This window comes from Megalobrama amblycephala, linkage group LG23, assembly GCF_018812025.1.
Source record: "Megalobrama amblycephala isolate DHTTF-2021 linkage group LG23, ASM1881202v1, whole genome shotgun sequence".
Lineage (NCBI taxonomy): Eukaryota > Metazoa > Chordata > Actinopteri > Cypriniformes > Xenocyprididae > Megalobrama > Megalobrama amblycephala.
In genome coordinates, this window is record NC_063066.1 from 2422361 (window position 1) to 2445711 (window position 23351).

The 23351-nt window shown below is 45.6% G+C and overlaps 3 protein-coding genes across 10 annotated transcripts in view; all 3 read right to left on the reverse strand.

Moving 5' to 3' along the window:
- Positions 1-23351, reverse strand: part of LOC125258832 (ovoinhibitor-like) — a 301375-nt gene that overhangs the window by 255265 nt on the left and 22759 nt on the right. The window lies entirely within an intron of this gene.
- Positions 50-21958, reverse strand: LOC125258845 (double-headed protease inhibitor, submandibular gland-like). Of its 2 annotated transcripts, none has more exons than XM_048176012.1 (6): positions 21802-21958; positions 900-925; positions 717-826; positions 575-632; positions 313-422; positions 50-229 (listed from the first exon to the last, which is right to left on the reverse strand). In XM_048176012.1, exons 1-6 carry the CDS (start codon positions 21839-21841, stop codon positions 181-183), a joined length of 393 nt encoding a protein of 130 aa, XP_048031969.1. In that variant the 5' UTR covers positions 21842-21958; the 3' UTR covers positions 50-180. The 2 variants fall into 2 exon arrangements, with proteins under 2 accessions (XP_048031969.1, XP_048031968.1); XM_048176011.1 differs by lacking the exon at positions 21802-21958 and adding an exon at positions 1281-1400.
- On the reverse strand, positions 18376-19220 carry LOC125258846 (ovomucoid-like). Its single transcript, XM_048176013.1, has 4 exons — positions 19057-19220; positions 18917-18974; positions 18639-18763; positions 18376-18555 (listed from the first exon to the last, which is right to left on the reverse strand). The coding sequence occupies exons 1-4, from the start codon at positions 19128-19130 to the stop codon at positions 18492-18494; spliced, it is 321 nt and encodes a 106-aa protein (XP_048031970.1). The 5' UTR covers positions 19131-19220; the 3' UTR covers positions 18376-18491.

The window sequence follows — 23351 nt, forward strand, 5'->3', positions numbered from 1 at the left end:
ACCTATTTTATCTCATCTTTCCAAGATTCAAGGGAGAAAACAGAACAGCTTCAATATGCAGCATTTATTTAAGGATTAAACCGTTACATATTCAGGTTATAATGAATGAGACACAATAATGCTGAGTAAAGGTCTGTCAAGCTGAATTATGCTGCCATTCCTGTGTCACTGCTGCAGATCTTAAGCACATTTGCCTTTTTTCACCTTAAAGATTTCAGTGTTTGATTCCCTAAAAAAAGAGAGAGATTAAAGTGAAGTTTGAAAGTGACTCTAAACTGATTTTAAACCCGCAGTACTTTGATTTAAACTCACTCGATGGCAGCACACAGTTCGCATTCATTGCCATATGTTTTTCCATCAGATCCACACACGGGTTTATAGATCCTTGGGCACGCTCCAGATGGATTAGGCCTGCAGTAAGGCTGGTCACATAAAAAACAACAACATTGAGTTATTTGAACATGGAGGGAAGTAATTCTACTGCCGTTACACATTCAGATTATAATGAATGAGACACAATAATGCTGACTAAAGGTCTGTCAAGCTGAATTATGCTGCCATTCCTGTGTCACACCTGTCGATCATCATCGCATCTGCTTTCCATCATAATAAGGATTTCAGTTCCTGATTTCCTAGAAAAAAGAGAGAGATTAAAGTGAAGTTTGAAAGTGACTCTAAACTGATTTTAAACCTGCAGTACTTTGATTTAAACTCACTTGATGGCAGCACACAGCGTGCATTCATTGCTGTATGTTTTTCCATCAGATCCACACTTGGGTTCATAGATCCTTGGGCATGCTCCAAATTTGTAACGCTTGCAGTTAGGCTGGTCACATAAAAAACAACATTGAGTTATTTGAACATGGAGGGAAGTAATTCTACAGTCTTTATTTACTCACCTTTCTCGCTGCATCAGATACGGCCACTGTTTGTGTAAAGAAGGAAAAACAAGGATTAAAGTTTATCATGATATGGCAAGAGGAAATAACTTGTTTTGCCCATACAATAAAAGTCAATATTGTTTTGTTGGACAAAAACAATATTTCAGTCATTTTTTAGTGAACCATCCCTTAAATCAAACTTAAAAATGTCTGAATGTGACTTAAATCTTATACATTTTTCATCTGTCCTACTTTAGCAAAAGTGAATTAAGACTTTATCGAAACAATGAAACTCTTCATTATGAAGCAAAACTATCAGTATCAGTGTATATCGCAGGTTCTCATGTGACAAATTATCCTAATATCAGATTTAGTGAATGAAATCATGATATTACTCACCTAGGACACAGAGAAGGACGATGACTCCACGAGCAAACATTGTTCCAGACTTGAGAGTGAACTCACTAAAACTGACGATATGATCCTCCTATTTATATCAGTACTGTTTCCTCCTCTGAACTCAAGTAGTGCTCGCTGCAGAGCAAAACGACCTCCTGCTTACATGAATATTCATGAGTTTCCCAGATATGCACGAAACAGAACAACCTTCAATGAGCTCAGCTCGTTGTTTTCTTCCTTATTTGTACCTTGTGATGTTTTAAAACTCTTTTATTAGTTGTTATCATCAAGTACATCACTGCCTGTAACAACTGAAATAAACCTGTATAAATGTGTCTGAGGACTAATATCTAGTCAGAACAGGTCAGCTAACACATGTATCATCACACCAGTAGTCTATAGCTTACAAAAATATTATGTCCACAGACACATATATTCACATTTATCGCAAGGTACAAAGTAGAATAACATCGAGCTGAACTCATTGAAGGTTGTTCTGTGCCTGTCATTCAGCTACAGACGACTGCACAAAACATGCATAATAATGAGAACATTATAGACTGTTATCGAGAAGTAAACAACTGTAGTTTAGGCATAAGTCATCAGGGAGAGTAATTAATGACAACTATACATGTTCTACTATAGCATTAGGTTTAGGATTAGAATTCTGCAAAATTTATAGTAATTACTATAGTAAATACATGTAACGTGTAATAAGCACACTGTAAAATGAAGTGTTCCCCACCCTTTAAACAGCCGCATATAAACCACATGTGAGATTCATAAAGATCAGTAATAACGCCAGAGCCTCAAGTCATTTTCACCACCTTTATTATATTCAGACTAATTCAAGTACTGGAGAGATGTGCAATGATTGGTGGGTAAGCTTTCCTTTCCACTTCCTGTGAAGTGATGCATCCATGTTCCTGTATTCCCTGTTCTGTCCACTTCGCAGGGCACTTACGGTTGAATGAAACACACTTGAGGTTTTTAGTGGTGCTTTCTGTGTGTTAATATTTCTTCAACTTTTGACTATTCTTGTGTAAGACTCTCTTGTGTAACGTATGTTCGTTATGCTATCTGCACATCATAGACACACCTAGACAAAACAAGAACTAGGCCTTGGACACACTTACACACTCACACAAACATTTGAACATCTTTATTCATCTAGATTTCTTACAGTTTTTTTCAATTGCTAACATACTTTTGTCCAATCTTTAGTCACATTTTCAAAACTCTAAACACATTTAGCAGAACATCCGTCTGTTGTGGCCATACTATTAACACAATTCATGTCGTTTTCACACAAAATGCAGTTAATTAACATGTTTCTAAAATGCTTACATTTTCTTTTCATATAAGCTTACCTCATACCAAAATCATGGATCTTTCTCATCTTATTTGCAAACGCTTAAACACAGCAAGTCAGAAATGAAGACCTAATGTTCCAATCATTAAATATAGGATAAAACCTATACTTCTGCAACAAGAGTATTGAAAATATATATAAAACACATACTGAAACAATTGATAAGCATTTTTAATTAGATCACTTAAATATTTGGCAGATTCCTGTCTCAGTAAAATAAGACTCTATGAATCGGATTTGTTCAGTGTGTATGAAGAACAACACAGAGGAGCAGAGAGAAAATAATATCTGGGTGAGGGAGAGGAATAGATGAAGGAGGAGAGGAGAAGTTGGATAAGGACAAGTGAGAAGAAGAGGTAGAGGAGAGGAGGAAGAATGTGTGCTGGATTGTGCATCTCTATGGTTTTCCCCCTTACACATGATGAACCTATTGTCAGGGAATAAACACAGAGAGAGGATCTAAGTGCAAGTAAAACCGGATTTATTGACAGAATACGCTGTACAATAACTTCACTCCAAAAGGACAGTAGTTGCAGTCACAAAGACGAGCTGATGCCGTGATGTGTAGAAACAGAGGAATCGGGTGGCGCAGGGCTGCAATGGGTATCAGAAGCCAAGGGATAATCCAACCCAGATGCGGGCACAAGACGGAGATCCAGAACCCCAGGATAACAGGAGGTGAAACACAGAAACACGACAGCGGGACAGCCTGCAATGAACTGACAAAGACACCATGTAGACACACACATTAAATAGCAAACACTGAACAAGACACGGCTGGCAGCACATCACAATCAGACAGGTGGGTGACGCCCACACAATCACTCACTCAGTGCAACACACACCACAACCACACGAGGGCGAGTAAGTGAACCCATGAACCGTGACAGTACCCCCTCTCCTACGAGCGCCTCCTGGCGCTCCCAGGAGAGCCTACCTGTTGACGATATTCATCAATAAGAGAGTGATCCAGGATGTCCTTGGCAGGAACCCAACTCCTCTCTTCCGGACCGTAACCTTCCCAGTCCACCAAGTACTGGAATCCGTGTCCCCTTCGCCTAGCGTCCAAAATACGACGGACCGAATAAGCAGGTTCCCCATCTACGAGTCGCGGAGGGGGAGGAACCGGGGCAGGCGGATAAATGTTAGAATGAAAAACGGGTTTAATTTTGGAAACGTGAAAGACGGAATGAATTCTGCTGTACACTGGTGGTAATTTGAGGCGGACAGTCACCGGGCTAAAGATCTTGGTGACCGTGAACGGGCCAATGAATTTGGGTGCTAATTTGTTACTCACGGAGCGGAGCGGAATGTTCTTGGAAGAAAGCCACACTTTTTGACCAACGACGTATACGGGAGGCTTCAGCCGGTGGCGATCAGCCTGGGCCTTGGTGCGCGCCCCCACCTGAAGGAGAGTCTCTCGGGCTCTTCTCCACGTGTGACGACACCTCTGGACGAAGGCGTGAGCGGAGGGGACCGCGACTTCGGATTCCAGACTGGGAAAGGCAGGTGGCTGGTACATTTACATTTACATTTACATTTATGCACTTGGCAGACGCTTTTATCCAAAGCGACTTACATTGCATTATACTATACATTTGTATCTGAGTATGTGCAATCCCTGGGATCGAACCCATGACCTTGGCATTGCTAGTGCCACGCTCTAACCACTGAGCTACAGGAAATGGTAACCTAGACTACACTGAAAAGGTGACAGGCCCGTAGCCGACACTGGTAACGAATTGTGCACGTACTCCACCCAAGGAAGCTGCTGACTCCAGGAGGAAGAATTCTGAGCAACCCGACATCGCAACATTCTCTCCAAATCCTGGTTGGCTCTCTCAGCTTGCCCGTTCGTCTGGGGATGGAACCCAGATGACAAACTAACCGTCGCCCCCAGTAAACGACAAAACTCCTTCCAGAATTTGGAGGTAAATTGGGATCCCCTGTCAGAAACCACGTCTACCAGGAGGCCATGGATACGGAAGACGTGATTAATGACAGTAACCGCTGTCTCCTTGGCAGTGGGTAATTTGGGCAAGGGGATGAAATGCGCCGCCTTCGAGAACCGGTCCACTACGGTCAAAATCACCGTATTGCCCTGTGAAGGAGGGAGGCCTGTGACGAAATCTAGCGCTATGTGGGACCAGGGTCTTGAAGGGACAGACAGCGGCTGAAGGAGTCCCTCAGGGGGACGATTAGAAGTCTTACCACGAGCGCAGACAGAGCAAGCCAAAACAAAATTGTGAACAACGCGAGCCATGCAGGGCCACCAAAATCGTTGTTTGACCAAAAAGTTGGTGCGACTAACCCCTGGATGACAAGCCAGATTGGAATCGTGGCCCCATCGGATAACGTCTGAACGCAACCCCTCTGGCACAAATAACCGACTCGGTGGGCACCCGGGCGGAGGCGTTACCCCTTCTAAGGCCGTGCGGACCTTCGACTCGACCTCCCAAGTGAGTGAAGAGACAATGAGTCTCTCAGGAAGAATACATTTGGGAGTGGATGGGCGCTCGGAGCGATCAAAAACGCGAGAAAGTGCATCGGGCTTGATGTTTTTGGACCCGGGACGGTAAGATAGGGAAAAATCAAAACGACCGAAAAAAAGAGCCCACCGAGCCTGCCTAGAGTTAAGTCGTTTAGCGGATCTAATATACTCAAGGTTCTTATGATCAGTCCAGACGATGAAAGGTACCCCCGAACCCTCCAACCAGTGACGGCACTCTTCCAAAGCTAATTTGACCGGCAGCAGCTCCCTGTTACCAATGTCGTAATTACGTTCGGCAGCAGTTAAACGATGTGAAAAAAACGCGCAAGGATGCATCTTATCGTCCGCTGCGGAGCGCTGGGATAGAACTGCACCTACCCCCACCTCTGACGCATCAACCTCCACCACAAACTGACGTGAAGGATCAGGGCCGACAAGAATGGGAGCCGAAACGAAGCGGCTTTTGAGGTTGGAGAATGCAGCCTCAGCTGCATCCGACCACCTGAACGCCGTTGCGGGGGAGGTTAAGGCAGTCAGAGGAGCGGCTAGTTGGCTGAAATTGCGAATAAAACGCCGGTAAAAATTGGCAAAGCCCAGAAACCTCTGCAGGGCCTTGCGGGAATCTGGAATTGGCAAATCCACCACAGCCTTAACCTTGTCAGGATCCATGCGCACCCCCTCGGACGACACGATGTACCCCAAAAATGGAACAGACTGTGCATGAAAAACGCACTTCTCCGCCTTGACAAAAAGCCCATTCTCTAACAGCCTTTGGAGCACTCGCCTGACGTGTTGCACGTGTTCCTGGAGAGAAGAAGAAAAAATCAATATGTCGTCCAGGTAGAAATATATGAACTGATCGACCATATCTCTCAACATGTCATTGACGACTGCTTGGAAGATGGCGGGCGAGTTGGAAAGCCCGAACGGCATAACCAAGTATTCAAAGTGCCCTCTAGGGGTGTTAAAAGCCGTCTTCCATTCATCCCCCTCCCTGATGCGGACCAAATGATAAGCGTTGCGCAGGTCCAATTTCGTGAACAGAGACGCGCCCTGCAGCCGCTCAAAGGCAGAAGACATCAACGCCAAAGGATAAGTATTCTTTACCGTGATGTTGTTCAGTCCTCTGTAATCAATGCACGGCCGCAGAGAGCCATCCTTCTTACCCACGAAAAAAAAACCTGCCCCCGCGGGAGATGAAGAAGGGCGGATGATCCCAGCTGTCAGAGAATCAGAAATATATTTCTCCATGACCTCCCTTTCTGGATTAGAAAGTGAATATAACTTGCCTTTGGGCGGAGAAGACCCTGGAACTAAATCTATAGCACAGTCATAGGGACGATGCGGAGGAAGAGAAGCAGCCCGGGACTTACTGAACACTACCTTCAGGTCATGGTACTCCTGGGGCACGTTTGACAGGTTCACCGACTCCTCCTGCAACACAGAACGAGACACAGACGAACAAGCAGACAACAAACAAGACGCATGACAGTGTTGGCTCCACTCCACCACGGATCCCTGGCCCCACTCAATCCTGGGCTTGTGCTTCACCAGCCACGGATGTCCCAGGACGATAGGATGGTGAACGGATCCAGCAAGGTCGTTGGATCTTCAGGAGTATTTGAGCAAGAGCGCTCAACGGATGGATCAGCAGGACGAGCAGGTGATTGCCACTGCTCGCGCCGTGCAAACGTTGGTGGCGCAGGTGGCCGAGCTCTCGACCCAGGTACAACATCTTTCATCTCCCACTGCGCCAGCCCCACCGCCCGTTCCCCACTCATCGACCAGCATGCCACAAGAGCCTCGTATTCCTGCACCAGAGAGGTATGGTGGAGAACCTGATGCTTGTAGAGCTTTTCTGTCTAAATGCTCTATTTATTTCTCTCTGCAACCTAACACGTTCTCTTCTGAGGAGTCTAAAGTCGCGTTAGCGATGACGTTATTGACGGGACGAGCGGCGTTATGGGGAACGGCGGTGTGGGAGAACGATCATCCTTGCTGCTCCTCGTTCCAGTCCCTGTCGCAGGAGATGAGGCGAGTGTTCGACCGTTCGGTGGCGGGACGGGAGGCTGCTCGCAAGCTCGCGGACCTGCGGCAGGGAGTTCGACCTGTTTACGACTACGCCATTGAGTTCCACACCCTGGCAGCGGAGTGTAAGTGGAACGAAGAGGCGCAGTGGGATGTGTTCCTGCATGGGCTAGCCGACCGTGTGCAGCAGGAGATCTATTCACTGGATTTACCTCCCACTCTTAACGGACTGATTGAGCTCGCGCTGCGAGTGGATGGCCGTTTGCACGAACGCACTGAACGCAGGAAGCCTGTGGCGCGTCTCGAAGAACTGGATGCTGCGGGGGTCAGTTCGTTCTGTCAGGGAATAAACACAGAGAGAGAATCCAAGTGCAAGTAAAACTGGATTTATTGACAGAATACGCTGTACAATAACTTCACTCCAAAAGGACAGTAGTTGCAGTCACAAAGACGAGCTGACGCCGTGATATGTAGAAACAGAGGAATAGGGTGGCGCAGGGCTGCAATGGGTATCAGAAGCCAAGGGATAATCCAACCCAGACGCGGGCACAAGATGGAGATCCAGAACCCCAGGATAACAGGAGGTGAAACACGGAAACACGTCAGCAGGACAGCCTGCAACAAACTGACAAAGACACCATGTAGACACACACATTAAATAGCAAACACTGAACAAGACACGGCTGGCAGCACATCACAATCAGACAGGTGGGTGACGCGCACACAATCACTCACTCAGTGCAACACACACTACAACCACACAAGGGCGAGTAAGTGAACCCATGACACCTATGAAAGCTTATTTCTGCCGTAAATAGAAAAAAAAAAAAGAAGGTAATTGTGACTATTTATCTTACAATTCTGACTTTTTTCTATCAGTTCCTAGTTTATATCTCCCAATTCTGAGAATAAAAAAGTCAGAATTGTGAGATATAAACTCACAATTGCAAAATAAAAAATATTTTTGATAAAAAGTCACAATTACCTTTTATGCCTTTTTATTCTGTGGTGGAAAAAAAAGCTTCCATAATAACCAAAGGCCATGTATGTTGTATTTGTTGTTGATCAATGGCAGCAATTTCATGTTTTCATTTCAGTAAAAGCTTTATACTACAATGATTACACGACCATTGTTCCATATTTACACAATATGTGGTCTGCACAGGGCACTAGCTACCAAGTGGACACCATCCCACCCTCATGAGTGCTCCATCAACACCACACACCCCCAGAACGAGATTTTAACCAAGAGGGACACTGTAGTTCATCATAGGGGACTCATCTAACCAGTAGCTGCCCTGAGCAGTTCTGTTACTTACTCTTTTTCTTCTGCACATTCTATAAAATAATGACTCACTTCTGTTGCCAAGAATGCACACAGAACGCTTACATGCATTATACACTAAGCAGTGTCTACACTGCCAGAATTCTAATAGAGAAGAAGAGAGCTAGTTCAAGATGAGCATTTATGGCTAAAACTTCTATAATTTTCAATTTTTTTCAGAAAATGAGCAGTGGTTTCACTAGATAAGACCCTTATTTCTCATCTGGGATCGTGTAGAACATTTTGAAGCTGCAGTGAAACTAATTTTGACCTTCAACTGTTTGGTGCCCATTGAAGTCCACTATAAGGAGAATAATCCTGGAATGTTTTCCTCAAAAACCTTAATTTCTTTTCGACTGAAGAAAGACATGGACATCTTGGATGATATGGGGGTGAGAAACTCCTTTCTGATATTGCTCCACTATTTTTGGCCGCAGCATTGGGGGAATTGGTGATCCTCTGCCCATCTTGACTTCTGAGAGACACTGCCACTCTAAGAGGCTCTTTTTATACCCAATCATGTTGCCAATTGACCTAATAAGTTGCAAATTGGTCCACCAGCTGTTCCTTATATGTACATTTAACTTTTCCGGCCTCTTATTGCTACCTGTCCCAACTTTTTTGGAATGTGTATCTCTCATGAAATCCAAAATGAGCCAATATTTGGCATGACATGTCAAAATGTCTCACTTTCAACATTTGATATGTTATCTATTAGGGGTGTCACAATACTGTATTGACGATAACCCTGATATTCAAAGCATGAAATATCGATATCGTGTTAATTTAGGGTGTGACAATATACCGGTATGACGATAGCCACAATATTTAAAATGAGTAGGACACTTATGATATCATGACATGTAAATACTCCAGCACCAGTACCTGGTTGAGCTCTCAGGTGGCAGTATTGCACCTTAACGCTGACACCTGTCAAACAAGAAGAAGATGCAGTGCGCAGCTATTCCTGTCATCCGAGCGGGAGAGTGAGAGGCTCTGTCCACACCCGAGAAAACTAAAGTAAATTCGACAGTATGGGAGTTTTTCGGCTCCTTAGGCAATCCGCAGGATTTGCCTAGCTACAGTCAGCGCGAAGGGTGGAAACACCACCTTCCTTTTTACCTTATCTCCCTGCAGATTACACCATTTTACAGAGAGTAAGTTGTGATTATTTTACTAGTCATGGAATGGGAAATGTTATATTTACCTGTTAACAGCGATTTTCTGTGTTCATATATTTAAATAAAGGGTGATTATTTTAAGTACCGTGTTTTCTTTACTCGTCTTATTCAGCGTGATGTAGCTATGCATAAAGTTATATGCCCCCACACACACAGCACTCCATCTCCGGTCTCGTTCGCATCTACTCTTGTTTATGCTTACCTCAAGGACTCCCCGCTACATACTTACCTGTCTCCAGCGTGCCTCCTTCCCTTGTGTACCTCGTCTACTGTGTGTGAGTGCTCCAGTCAGCTCCAGTCATCTCCAGCGATCTCCAAGCTCCAGCGTGTTCACAGATCTCCGCATCTGAAAGGCCAGTAACTATCTCCATATCTATCATCTAAACATCCATTGATTCGTCTCTACTTACTTGTTTCATGCTCCTTGCTCTACTGGTGTCAATAAACTACAAGTTACCTGTTTACATCTGTGTCTGCCTCCTGTGTACCGTAACAGAAGACCGGACCAACACCGCAGACCCAGTATGAGCCAGCCGGATCCCTTTCAGGCCTTGGTGGATGCGCTTCGGCGAACCCTCATCACCAATCCACCGCCACCATCTTCAGTCACTTCTCCCTCACCTGCACCAGCGAGCACCACAGCCAGCACCACAGGATCTCCTTCGCTGCCGCCGTACGCCAGTCCCATGGCCAAACCGGCGCCCTACTCAGGATTGCAGCGGAGATGCAGCCGCACCTGTATCCGAACGATACTTCCAAGATCGCCTTTCTCATCTCTCAGTTAAACGGCAAAGCATTGAAGTGGGCCGATTCCATCTGGTCACAACGTGGTGCAGTGACGCAGTCCTATCCTGTGTTTATTTCCCACTTCCGGGAGGTGTTCGGGAAACCGATCACAGATTCATCAGCTGGTGAGAAACTCTATAATTTGAAACAGGGATCAATGTCTATTTACGACTATGCTTTGCAATTCAGGACGCTTGCTGCAGTTAGCGGATGGAACGAACAAGCTCTAATTACCACATTTCATCAAGGATTGGAACCTCAGGTACGGCTGCATCTCGCTGCATACGAGGATTCCATCGGCCTCGAGAAGTTCATCCAGCTATCAATCCGCTGCGCCACTCGTATGCAGGCGTGCCTCCAAAAGCACCAGGACCAGTCACTCTCCAACACGCTCCTCTGCCGGGTCCGAACCCGTCAGCTCCCCAGAACCAGCCAACGAGCCTATGGATGTTGAAAACTCACGTTTATCGCTGGCTGAGCGCCATCGTCGGCTGACCCTGAACCTATGTTTATATTGTGGCGCTCCTGGGCATGCGATTGCGGCGTGCCCCACACAACCTCCTCGACCCATGGTGAGTGCCATCATCCCTTCTATTCAGAAAATGAAACCACTCACCACTGTCGTCAATCTTACTGCCGCTGATGTTTCCCTTACAGTGGTCGCGCTCCTCGACTCAGGGTCAGCCGGCAACTTCGTCTCCGGCGCCCTCTGCCGGCAGTTACGTCTCAAGGCCTCTCCGTCTCCGACGATCTACCAGATCAACTCAATAACAGGCAAGCCTCTCAGCCGTAAGCACGTCCGTACCGTCGCAGGACCTCTCAAGCTTCAAGTTGGCTTATTAAATCAAGAGGAATTACATCTGCTGGTTCTGGAGGATTCCACCGCTGACATGGTTCTGGGGCGCCCCTGGTTGGAGCAGCACAACCCGACTATCTCCTGGAAGATGGGCGAAATCCTGAAGTGGGGCGACACCTGTTTCTCTCGCTGTCTGACTGAACTTCCTGTGCCATCTTCTCCATCTCCTGATCTCTCCCTCTGCGCAACATCCATCGAGAGTCCAGTTGAACAATGATCCATTGACATCCCTAAGTGTTACGCCCCCTTCAGTGATGTCTTCTGCCCGCAGAGGGCTTCCAAGCTGCCTCCACACCGGCCATGGGACTGTGCCATCGACCTGCTTCTGGGTGAACCAGTGCCGAAGGGTAAGATATACCCACTATCCATCCCGGAGGAGAAGGCCATGGAGGATTACATCAAGGAGGCCCTGGCTCATGGATACATCCGGCCGTCTACTTCGACTGCTGCTTCCAGTTTCTTCTTTGTGGCTAAAAATGATGGAGGCTTGCGGCCATGTATTGACTATCGCTCTCTCAATAAGATTACTGTCAAGTTCAGATATCCCCTTCCTCTCGTCCCAGCGGCCCTGGAACATCTCTGTGGTGCCATTGTGTTCACGAAGCTGGACCTCCGCAGCACGTACAACCTCATCCGGATACGTGAGGGGGACGAGTGGAAGACCGCTTTCATTACACCTACAGGACACTACGAGTACCTTGTTATGCCGTATGGCCTGGTCAACGCCCCCTCCGTATTCCAGGACTTCATACACGAGGTGCTCTGGGAGTTTCTCCATCGCTTCGTCCTAGTCTACATCGACGACATACTCATCTACTCCCAGAGCCAGGCCGAACATCGCCGACACGTTGCGGAGGTCCTCACCCGTCTTCGCCAGTTCCACCTATTCCCCAAAGCAGAAAAGTGTTCATTCCATCAACCTACCGTCTCATTCCTTGGATACATCATTGATCACAGTGGCATCCGGATGGACGAGAGGAAGGTGGAATCCATCACCAACTGGCCAGAACCCACTACCATCAAAGAGCTGCAACGCTTCCTTGGATTCTCAAATTTCTACCGTCGATTCATCAAAGACTACAGTTCCATCACCCATCCACTCACCAGCCTTCTCCGAAATAAGCCCAAGTCTCTGTCCTGGAATCCAGCAGCCACCAACGCCTTTAATCGCCTCAAGGAAGCCTTCACCACCGCTCCCTTGCTCGTTCACCCCGATCCAGAACAGCCCTTCAGCGTAGAGGTGGACGCCTCTACCACCGGAGTGGGAGCGGTGTTGTCGCAGCAGCAGGGGACGCCAAGTAGACTCCACCCATGCGCCTTCTTCTCCCGCAAGCTCAGCCCAGCAGAATTCAACTACTCCATCGGTGACAGGGAACTCCTCGCGGTGAAGCTTGCCTTGGAAGAGTGGAGGCATTGGTTGGAGGGGGCCAAACATGCGTTCCTGGTTCTAACAGACCACAAAAACCTGGAGTATCTTCGTTCCGCCAAAAGGTTAAACCCAAGACAAGCCCGATGGGCCATGTTCTTCTCCCGATTCAACTACACCATCTCCTACCGACCAGGCTCGAAAAACATTAAAGCTGACGCTCTCTCCCGTCTCTATGCTCCCGAGGAAAAGACTGAAGAACCCGAGCCAATCATCCCGAGCTCACTCATTGTAAGCCCCATCACTTGGTCAGAGGAGACCATTCCCTCCTCCAATGCCTCCACAAACCCTCCGCCGGGCTGTCCACCTGGCTTGCTCTACATCACCCGAACATGACGCACTCCCACCATCCCCTCCGCTCACACGTCACTAGGCACTGGTCACCCGGGGGTCAATGAAACCCTCTCGTTGCTAAAAGAACGCTTCTGGTGGCCAGGGATGGCATCTGATGTCAGAAGGTACTTGCAGAGTCCTCCAAGAGTCCTCGTCATCTGCCAGCTGGGAAACTCCTTCCTCTGCCCGTTCCCAACCGACCATGGTCACACCTAGGAGTGGACTTCATAACTGACCTCCCCGTCTCTGATGGAAATACCTGCATCCTAATCATCATAGACAGATTCTCCAAATCTTGTCATCTCATTCCACTACGAGGATTGCCCACTGCCATGGAAACCGCAGAGATGCTCTTCAACCACGTGTTCAGGTATTTCGGAATACCAGAGGACATAGTATCAGACAGAGGACCCCAGTTCATCTCCAGAGTGTGGAAAGCGTTTCCTCCTAGCTGTGGCCGTCAGCCTAACTTCGGGATACCATCCGCAGTCGAACGGGCAGATGGAAAGGAAGGTCCAGGAGATCGGCCGCTTCCTCCGTACCTTCTGTCATGACCACCAGGACTCTTGGAACCAGTTCCTGGGTTGGGCCGAGTACGCCCAGAACTCTCTCCGGCAGTCGACTACAGGACTCACACCATTCCAATGCGTACTCGGCTACCAACCCCCACTGTTCCCCTGGACCGGGGAACCCTCCAACGTTCCAGCAGTGGATTACTGGTTCCGAGAGAGCGAGAGGGTCTGGGACTCAGCTCACCACCAGCTGCAGCGAGCCCTGCGCAGACGCAGAATGACAGCGGACCTTCGGCGTTCCAACACTCCTGTCTTCCAGCCCGGACAGAAGGTATGGCTGTCGACTCGGGACATCAGACTGCGTCTGCCCTGCAAAAAGCTGAGTCCCAGGTTCATTGGCCCATTTCCCATCATCAAGTAGGTCAACCCAGTCACTTACCAACTTCAGCTACCACAAGGGTATCGTATTCACTCCACATTCCACGTATCACTCCTCAAACCTTACCACCCTTCTGCTCTCTCCACAGGACCTGACGTGACTCCCGCCGAGCCCCCCCTTCCACTCATCCTGGAAGACGGCGCAGCATACGAGGTTCATGAGATCTTGGACTCCCGGCGTTGTGGTGGTCAGCTGGAATACTTAGTCGACTGGGAAGGATACGGCCCCGAGGAACGCTCATGGGTCCCAAGAAACGACATCCTTGATCCCAACTTACTCCAAACTTTCCACGAGAGCCACCCTGATAGACCGGCACCGCGTGGAAGAGGACGACCACCACGGCGTCGGGGTCCTCGGCCCTCAGGAGCGGGCCGTGGAGGGGGGGGTACTGTCACAGACACGTCAGGTTCCAACATTCACCAATCACAGCGCACACCATCTCCTGAGTACTGATCACCGCCACCTGCACCTCATCACCGCACTCATCAGCAGCACCATAAAGAGCACACACACACAGCACTCCATGTCCGGACCGTTCGCATCTAGTCCTGTTTATGCTTACCTCAAGGACTCCCCGCTACATACTTACCTGTCTTCAGCGTGCCTCCTTCCCTTGTGTACCTCGTCTACTGTGTGTGAGTGCTCCAGTCAGCTCCAGTCATCTCCAGCAATCTCCAAGCTCCAGCGTGTTCACAGATCTCCGCATCTGAAAGGAAAAGGACAGTAACTATCTCCATATCTATCATCTAAACATCCATTGATTCGTCTCTACTTACCTGTTTCATGCTCCTTGCTCTACTGGTGTCAATAAACTTCAAGTTACCTGTTTACATCTGTGTCTGCCTCCTGTGTACCGTAACACTTATATTCTGCATAATTGGGTGTTTTTAAATAAACAACACTGACAAAAACTATACTATAAAACTATATATGTTTTAGGGCTGGACAATATGACGATATAACATTGATATAAGTGATTACACGGATTTAAACCTACCTATATTGTAGTTATATAAAGCGTTCACAGGCAGATTTACTTTATGTATTTCCCCACCGTCAAATCAGGCACATATACATATCAGGAAACACAACTCCTGGCTGCATGTCAATATCCATGGATTAGGTTTATTTGACAAGTTGTAAGGAACACTTTTGAGCCCAACCTTTAGTGTAACTCGCGTTTTCACAGTTTCCCCTATTAAATCCAGTCACGCAGCAGCTTCTTTTGCCACTCAGTCCAACTGAGGGAACGCCGTTTCTGGGGGGAAAGTGACGTCGATGCATACCCTCTATACCAGGGATGGGCAACTCCGGTCCTGGAGGGCCAGTGTCCTGCAGAGTTTATCTCCATCCCTGATAAAAACTCACTTGCCTATAACTTTCTACTAATCCTAAAGACCTTGATTAGCTGGTTCAGGTGTGTTTGATTAGGGTTGGAGCTAAACTCTGCAGGACAGTGGACAGGACTGAAGTTGCCCATCCTTGCTCTATACTGACTGAATGAATGAATCCGATTTTGAGCTTCATTCCTGTATGAATCAGTCATTTGAACACATCGGTTCGGTTGACTCACTCACTCATTAAGATGGTGATTTGCTGCCACCTACTGGCGGTTTAGTTTAGTTTCATATTTAAGGGACATTTTAATTAAAAAGTTAAAATTAGAAAAAATTATTTAAATATTTAAATATTGAATTAAATTTATGTAGACAAATTGTAAATGCTGTGTAAATATATTAATGCCACTTCTCATTCTGTGTCACCACTGTATTGCAAAGATGGATTTTATTGATAATGATTTCATTTGATTGGTAACAGCCATAATGTATATAGGCTATTATGCTAGTAGTAATTTTTATTTCTTCAGGTCTTAAAAAGCCTTAAATTTGACTTTAAAAAATGTGCAGCAACCAAAACAAAGTAAAAATTATTTAGACTGATAAATTTTTCCCCCCAAGGATTCTATAAATATCACGATATATCGATATCGTGATATTTTTTGGCCACAATAACCGTGGTGTGAAAAATCTAATATCGTGACAGCCCTATTATCTATATTCTATTGTGAATAAAATATAAGTTTATGAGATTTGTAAATTATTGCATTCCTTTTTTATTCACAATTTGTACAGTGTCCCAACTTTTTTGGAATCGGGTTTGTAATTAATTATGATGGCTTAATGGTGTTGATGGTAATAATAATTAGTTAGATTGTGTGTGTTGTGCATTAACGGAGGCCAGGTGTTCTTGTGAACCTGCTGTCAGAGAGAATCAGCCCCCTAACAACAGGACCACCCTTTGCCTGTTTGTCTATGCTGTGCATTAAAAGAGACAAGATTTTGGCCAGTCAGCTGCCAGAAGGGGGCGCTCTCCGAGCAACAGAGCCACCACTTGCCAGCCCTGATCTGAGAATTATGTTGTGTGCAATAGATTTAATTACTGAAATATTTATACGTGTTTTTCCATGTAATTATCTCTATATTTATTACCATCAACACTGTCACCACTTTCTTGAATTGATTCAGTTCACGCTCCTGACCACAAATTGAATGTTATATATTGTTATATATTGATATAATAATAATGACGATTACATAACAGCTGCAAATATCAAGCATTAAGAAGATAATATGTTGATCATATGCAATATACCACACTACTCACTTATGTCTACACTGTAGGTTATAATATTTTCTCTTCTAGGATGCTATTTTTATCTTATTATCAAATCCAACTACTATAATAACCTAATAACTGTTATAATATAATCATGATAATCAGTCAGCTAAAATCACAATATGTTTTCAGAGACCAGTATTATAATATAGTCATATTCATTCTTTGTATAATTATATATATATATATATATATATATATATATATATATATCAGTATCTTATCTACTTTACTATTCATAATGTATTATATTTTTAAATCAGTTAATTATTTACTCAACTATAAATTCTGACCTTTCTATAATAATAATAATACATAACCTTTTTTATTAATAATACCCATAACAGTCAAACACCACCTTCCTCATTCATGTAATGTGGCAAAACCATTTCCTTATATCTAATTTTAAATTGATGAATATTTGGACATTGCTTGAGCTGTAACCCCAATCGATTCCAAAGATTAACTCCACATATAGACACACACAAACTTTTCCTTGTGGTTCTCACTGCCTGAACTTTAAAGTTACCAAACCCCCTCAGATTATCACTCCCTTCTCTCTGCCAAAAGAGCTTTTGAATATTCATAGGAAGTGTACTTTTACTGGCTTTGTATAACAATTGCACAGTATTAAAATCAACTAAATCAAAGAATTTTAACAATTTAGATTGCAGAAATAAACTATTCATGTGATCACAAAATCCTACCTTTTGAATAATTCTTACTGCACGTTTTTGGAGTATAAAGAGGGGATGTAGTGAACTTTTATAGTTATTGCCCCACACTTCTATACAGTAACGAAACGGCAAAAATGAAACTGGCGCCGCGTTCTTTCCGTAACTTGAATAGGGAAGGCGTAGGACATCCAGCGTAAGCGTTATGAAGAATGCGGAAGCGGAAAGTACGTTCAAGGTGATATTTTGTTTATAAAGCATAAACGGTTGTATTTTTTTCGAAAATGACCGATCGATTCGTTAGATAAGACCCTTATTACTCATCTGGTATCGTTTAAAACCCTTGAAGCTGCACTGAAACTGTAATTTTGACCTTCAATCTGTTGGTAGCCATTGAAATCCACTGTAAGGAGAAAAATCCTGGAATGTTTTCCTCAAAAATCTTCATTTCTTTTCGACTGATGAAAGAAAGATATGAACATCTTGGATGACATGGGGGTGAGTAAATTTATCAGGAAAAGTGTATTTAAAAGTGGACTAATCCTTTAATAATTGAGACACTTTTAGAAACTTTGCTTTATATGTGTCTACTATGTGGTTTCCAGCTTAGTTTACTATCAATAGTTATTCCTAAGAATTTAATTTCAGAGACTGCATCTATAACAATACCATCTATATTTATTCCTAGGTCTAAATTTCCATTATAATTTCCGAAGAATATTACTTTAGTTTTATCTAAATTCAGGGATAATTTGTTAATGTCCATCCATGTGTTTAGTTTCATTAATTCATTATTTATATGATATATTAAATTATTATAATTATAACTAGAATAAAATATAGTATCATCCGCAAATCCAGAATTAATTTCAATAATTTAGATACATTAAATATGTCATTACTCTCTAGATATGATCCGTGTGAATCCTTCAAAGTAAATCTTCACCTATTTTATCTTGTAAGATTCGAGGGAGAAAACAGAACCAAACAGAACAACTTCAATATGCAGCATTTATTTAAGGATTAAACCATTACACATTCAGGTTATAATGAATGAGACACAATAATGCTGAGTAAAGGTCTGTCAAGCTGAATTATGCTGCCATTCCTGTGTCACACAAGCAGATCTTCATCGCATCTGCCTTGCTTCACGATAGAGATTTCAGTTTCTGATTCCCTAAAAAAAGAGAGAGATTAAAGTGAAGTTTGAAAGTGACTCTAAACTGTTTTTAAACCTGTAGTACTTTGATTTAAACTCACTCGATGGCAGCACACAGTTCGCATTTATTGCCGTATGTTTTTCCATCAGATCCACACACGGGTGAATAGTCCATCGTGCACACGATAAGCTCAGGTTCAGGTTTAGGGTTAGGCTTGCAATCAGGCTGGTCACATAAAAAAACAACAACATTGAGTTATTTGAACATGGAGGGAAGTAATTCTACTGCCGTTACACATTCAGGTTATAATGAATGAGACACAATAATGCTGACTAAAGGTCTGTCAAGCTGAATTATGCTGTCATTCCTGTGTCACACCTGTCGATCATCATCGCATCTGCCTTCCTTCACAATAGAGATTTCAGTTCCTGATTCTCTAAAAAAGGAGAGAGATTAAAGTGAAGTTTGAAAGTGACTCTAAACTGATTTTAAACCTACAGTACTTTGTTTAAACTCACCTGATGGCAACACACAGTTCGCATTCATTGCCATATGTTTTTCCGTCAGATCCACACATGGGTGAATAGATCATTGGGCATGCGTCAGACAGGTAAAGCTCGCAGTCAGGCTGGACACATAAAAAGAAAACAACATTGAGTTATTGTCACAGTTTCCGTGTGTCCCGGACTCCATTTCCCATAATCCTCCTGTTCTCCACACCTGCACTCACTTCCCTCGTCATCTCCCCATCATCACTCATCACCCGCACCTGGACTTCATCGTCAGCACATCCCTTTATATGGACTCACTCCCTTCACTCCTTGTCTGTTCTCATTGTTAATCTAACGTGTATTGTGTGTAAATCTCTCCTTTGTTTGATTAAAGTACCCTGCATTGTGGATATCTGTGTATGCTTCATCTCTACTACACTAGTACCGTAACAGAAGGACAGACCTAAACCGTCGGAGATCCACATAGAGGATGGGTATCTTCCTGGTCCCTGTATCCCCAACAGCTCGCATTCCTGTGGCTCCTGCTCCCCCACAGCCTCTCACGCCCACATTTGTGGCTAACAGGCTCATCGGAGCTCCAGTAGCTGTCAACGAGCCCGTATCTCCAGTAGTTGCCAATGAGCCAGCATCTCCAGTAGCTGCCAACGGGCCAGTATCTCCAGTCTCCGCCGCCGAGCCGGTACACTATGAGCACCGACAGGTGAAGTAAATAACACTGATTCACACTCTTCATCACGGCACCATAACACACTCTTCATCAAGGCACTTGTTAGTCGGTGGATATATTAAGCAGCAAGTGAACATTTTGTCCTCATAGTTGTTGTGTTAGAACAGAGGTGTCCAACCCTGCTCCTGGAGAGCTGCCATCCGGCAGATTTCAGCTCCAACCCCAATCAAACACACCTGAACCAGCTAATCAAGGTGTTCAGGGCTGCTTGATAATTACAGACAGGAGTGTTGGAGCAGGGCTGGAACTGAAATCTGCAGGAAGGCAGATCTCCAGGAGCAGGATTGGACACCTCTGTTCTAACACAACAACTATGAGGACAAAATGTTCACTTGCTGCTTAATATATCCACCCACTAACAGGAAGAGATCATCAGTGTTATTCACTTCACCTGTCAGTGCTCATAATGTTATGCCTGATCTGTGTATATTACATCTTGTAAAAGGGGGCATAATAGGTCGGGTATGGGTATCTTCCTGGTCCCTGTATCCCCAACGGCTCGCATTCCTGTGGCTCCTGCTCCCCCCACAGCCTCTCACGGCCACATCTGCGGCTAACAGGCTCATCGGAGCTCCAGTAGCTGCCAACGGGCCAGTATCTCCAGTCTCCGCCAACGGGCCAGTATCTCCAGTCTCCACCGCCGAGCCGGTATCTCCAGTCTCAGCCGCCGAGCCGGTATCTCCAGTCTCAGCCGCCGAGCCGGTATCTCCAGTCTCAGCCGCCGAGCCGGTATCTCCAGTCTCAGCCGCCGAGCCGGTATCTCCAGTCTCAGCCGCCGAGCCGGTATCTCCAGTCTCAGCCAAGCCCTCTGGTCCAGCCGCCGAGCCAGCCGCTCCAGCCGCTCCAGCCACCGCCGAGCCAGCCGCTCCAGCCTGTCATGAACCCACTGCCGGCGCCCACGAGCCCACTCCAGCCCATGCTTCCACTCCAGTTGAGCCTACCCTAAAACTCCCCAAGTATTTTTTTTGGGGGGGGGCCCAGTACCTGTGGGTGGGGATCTCCTGGGTGGGGTTTCGGGGTCACCAGAGCCCACCAAGGCTCCAGACCCACAATGGCTGCCCTCGGACATTGACCCTTCATGGCCTGCTGCAGCTCCTGACCCACCATGGCCTGCTGCAGCTCCTGACCCACCATGGCCTGCTGCAGCTCCTGACCCACCATGGCCTGCTGCAGCTCCTGACCCACCATGGCCTGCTGCAGCTCCTGACCCACCATGGCCTGCTGCAGCTCCTGACCCACCATGGCCTGCTGCAGCTCCTGACCCACCATGGCCTGCTGCAGCTCCTGACCCACCATGGCCTGCTGCAGCTCCTGACCCACCATGGCCTGCTGCAGCTCCTGACCCACCATGGCCTGCTGCAGTTCCTGACCCACCATGGCCTGCTGCAGTTCCTGACCCACCATGGCCTGCTGCAGTTCCTGACCCTCCATGGCCTGCTGCAGTTCCTGACCCTCCATGGCCGCCCACGGCCTCTGACCCTCCATGGCCGCCCACGGCCTCTGACCCTCCATGGCCGCCCACGGCCCCTGACCCGCCATGGCTCATGGATCCACCCTGGAGACCTCCACTCCAGTCCGCTCCTCTCCCTGCACCTGCATGAGGTCTCCAGGGCGAGGTGTCCTCATTGTTAATCTAACGTGTATTGTGTGTAAATCTCTCCTTTGTTTGATTAAAGTACCCTGCATTGTGGATATCGGTGTATGCTTCATCTCTACTATTCCAGTACCGTAACAGTTATTTGAACATGGAGGGAAGTAATTTTACAGTATATATTTACTCACCATTCTATCTCCATCAGACATGGCCACTGTTTGTGTCAAGAAGGGAAAAAAAGGATTAAAGTATATCATGATATGGCAAGAGGAAATAACTTTGCCCATACAATGAAAGTCAATGAAAATCTAATGTTGTTTTGTTGGATTAAAAACAATATTTCAGTCTTTTTTTTTTAAGTGAACCACCCCTTAATTAACAATATCCTAATATCAGTTGTTTTAGTGAATGAAATCATTATATTACTCACCTAGGACACAGAGAAGGACGATGACTCCACGTGCAAACATTGTTCCAGACTTGAGAATGAACTCACTAAAACTGAAGATATGATCAGTGATAAAATGATAGACCTATTTATATCAGTACTGTATCCACCTCTGAATTTGGGAGTGGACCGTCCATCCCACTGATTCATCACACACACACACACACAGAGGGAGGTTTACTAAGCACTTTTAGTTTGATAGACTTACACTGATGTTTGCACTGTTTTTCTTTTTTTATCTGCATTTTTATCTACTGAAACATAGGTCTTCTTTGAGGTTTGCAGTTTTTGTGGCCCTGTTGGACTTGAGAATACTGATACCCGTTCAATTGTTAATGAGGGATTTCTTCATAACATTGCCATGAAAATGTGAAAATAAATGTTAGCCTTGAACTTGGACAGGATTTTTGCATCTCGTCTTACTTTATGAATTCTGTTTTTATTGGAAGACTTAACATAATTGTTAAAGGGACCTATTATGCCCCCTTTTACACCAATCAGACATAAAATTATGAGCACCGACAGGTGAAGTAAATAACACTGATTCACACTCTTCATCACGGCACCATAACACACTCTTCATCATGGCACTTGTTAGTCGATGGATATATTAAGCAGCAAGTGAACATTTTGTCCTCATAGTTGTTGTGTTAGAACAGAGGTGTCCAACCCTGCTCCTGGAGAGCTGCCATCCGGCAGATTTCAGCTCCAACCCCAATCAAACACACCTGAACCAGCTAATCAAGGTGTTCAGGGCTGCTTGATAATTACAGACAGGAGTGTTGGAGCAGGGCTGGAACTGAAATCTGCAGGAAGGCAGATCTCCAGGAGCAGGATTGGACACCTCTGTTCTAACACAACAACTATGAGGACAAAATGTTCACTTGCTGCTTAATATATCCACCCACTAACAGGAAGAGATCATCAGTGTTATTCACTTCACCTGTCAGTGCTCATAATGTTATGCCTGATCTGTGTATATTACATCTTGTAAAAGAGGGCATAATAGGTCCCCTAAGTAGGAAAAATAGGCAAGCGTAAGGATTTGAGCGAGTTTGACAAGGGCCAAATTGTGATCAGTTAGACGACTGGATCAGAGCATCTCCAAAACTGCAGCTCTTGTGGGGTGTTCCCGGTCTGCAGTGGTCAGTATCTATCAAAAGTGGTCCCAGGAAGAAACAGTGGTGAACCGGCGACAGGGTCATGGACGGACAAGGTGGGGAGTGAAGGCTGGCCCGCGTGGTCCGATCCAACAGACGAGCTTCTGTAGCTCAAATTGCTCAAGAAGTTAATGCTGGTTCTGATAGAAAGGTGTCAGAATACACACGTATGGAACTGCAGAGCTGCTGACAAGTGACACACATGGACACGTGAGCATCAGAACTGGAGGCAGTGTGATGCTTTGGGCAATGTTCTGCTGGGAAACCTTGGATCCTGCATCCACGTGGATGTTACTTTGACACGTACCACCTACCTAAGCATTGTTGCAGACCATGTACACCCTTTCATGGAAACGCTATTCCCTGGTGGCT

Coding starts and splice junctions, on each gene's coding strand:
- LOC125258846 (XM_048176013.1), bottom strand. CDS start 19,130: ATGATCTATTCACCCATGTGTGGATCTGACGGAAAAACATATGGCAAT. Junction 18,975..19,056: donor GAACTGTGTGTTGCCATCAG/GTGAGTTTAAAC, acceptor CTCCTTTTTTAG/AGAATCAGGAACTGAAATCT. Junction 18,556..18,638: donor GAACTGTGTGCTGCCATCGA/GTGAGTTTAAAT, acceptor CTCTTTTTTTAG/GGAATCAGAAACTGAAATCT.
- LOC125258845 (XM_048176012.1), bottom strand. CDS start 21,841: ATGTTTGCACGTGGAGTCATCGTCCTTCTCTGTGTCCTAG. Junction 926..21,801: donor CGTCCTTCTCTGTGTCCTAG/GTGAGTAATATA, acceptor TTACACAAACAG/TGGCCGTATCTGATGCAGCG. Junction 230..312: donor GAACTGTGTGCTGCCATCGA/GTGAGTTTAAAT, acceptor CTCTTTTTTTAG/GGAATCAAACACTGAAATCT.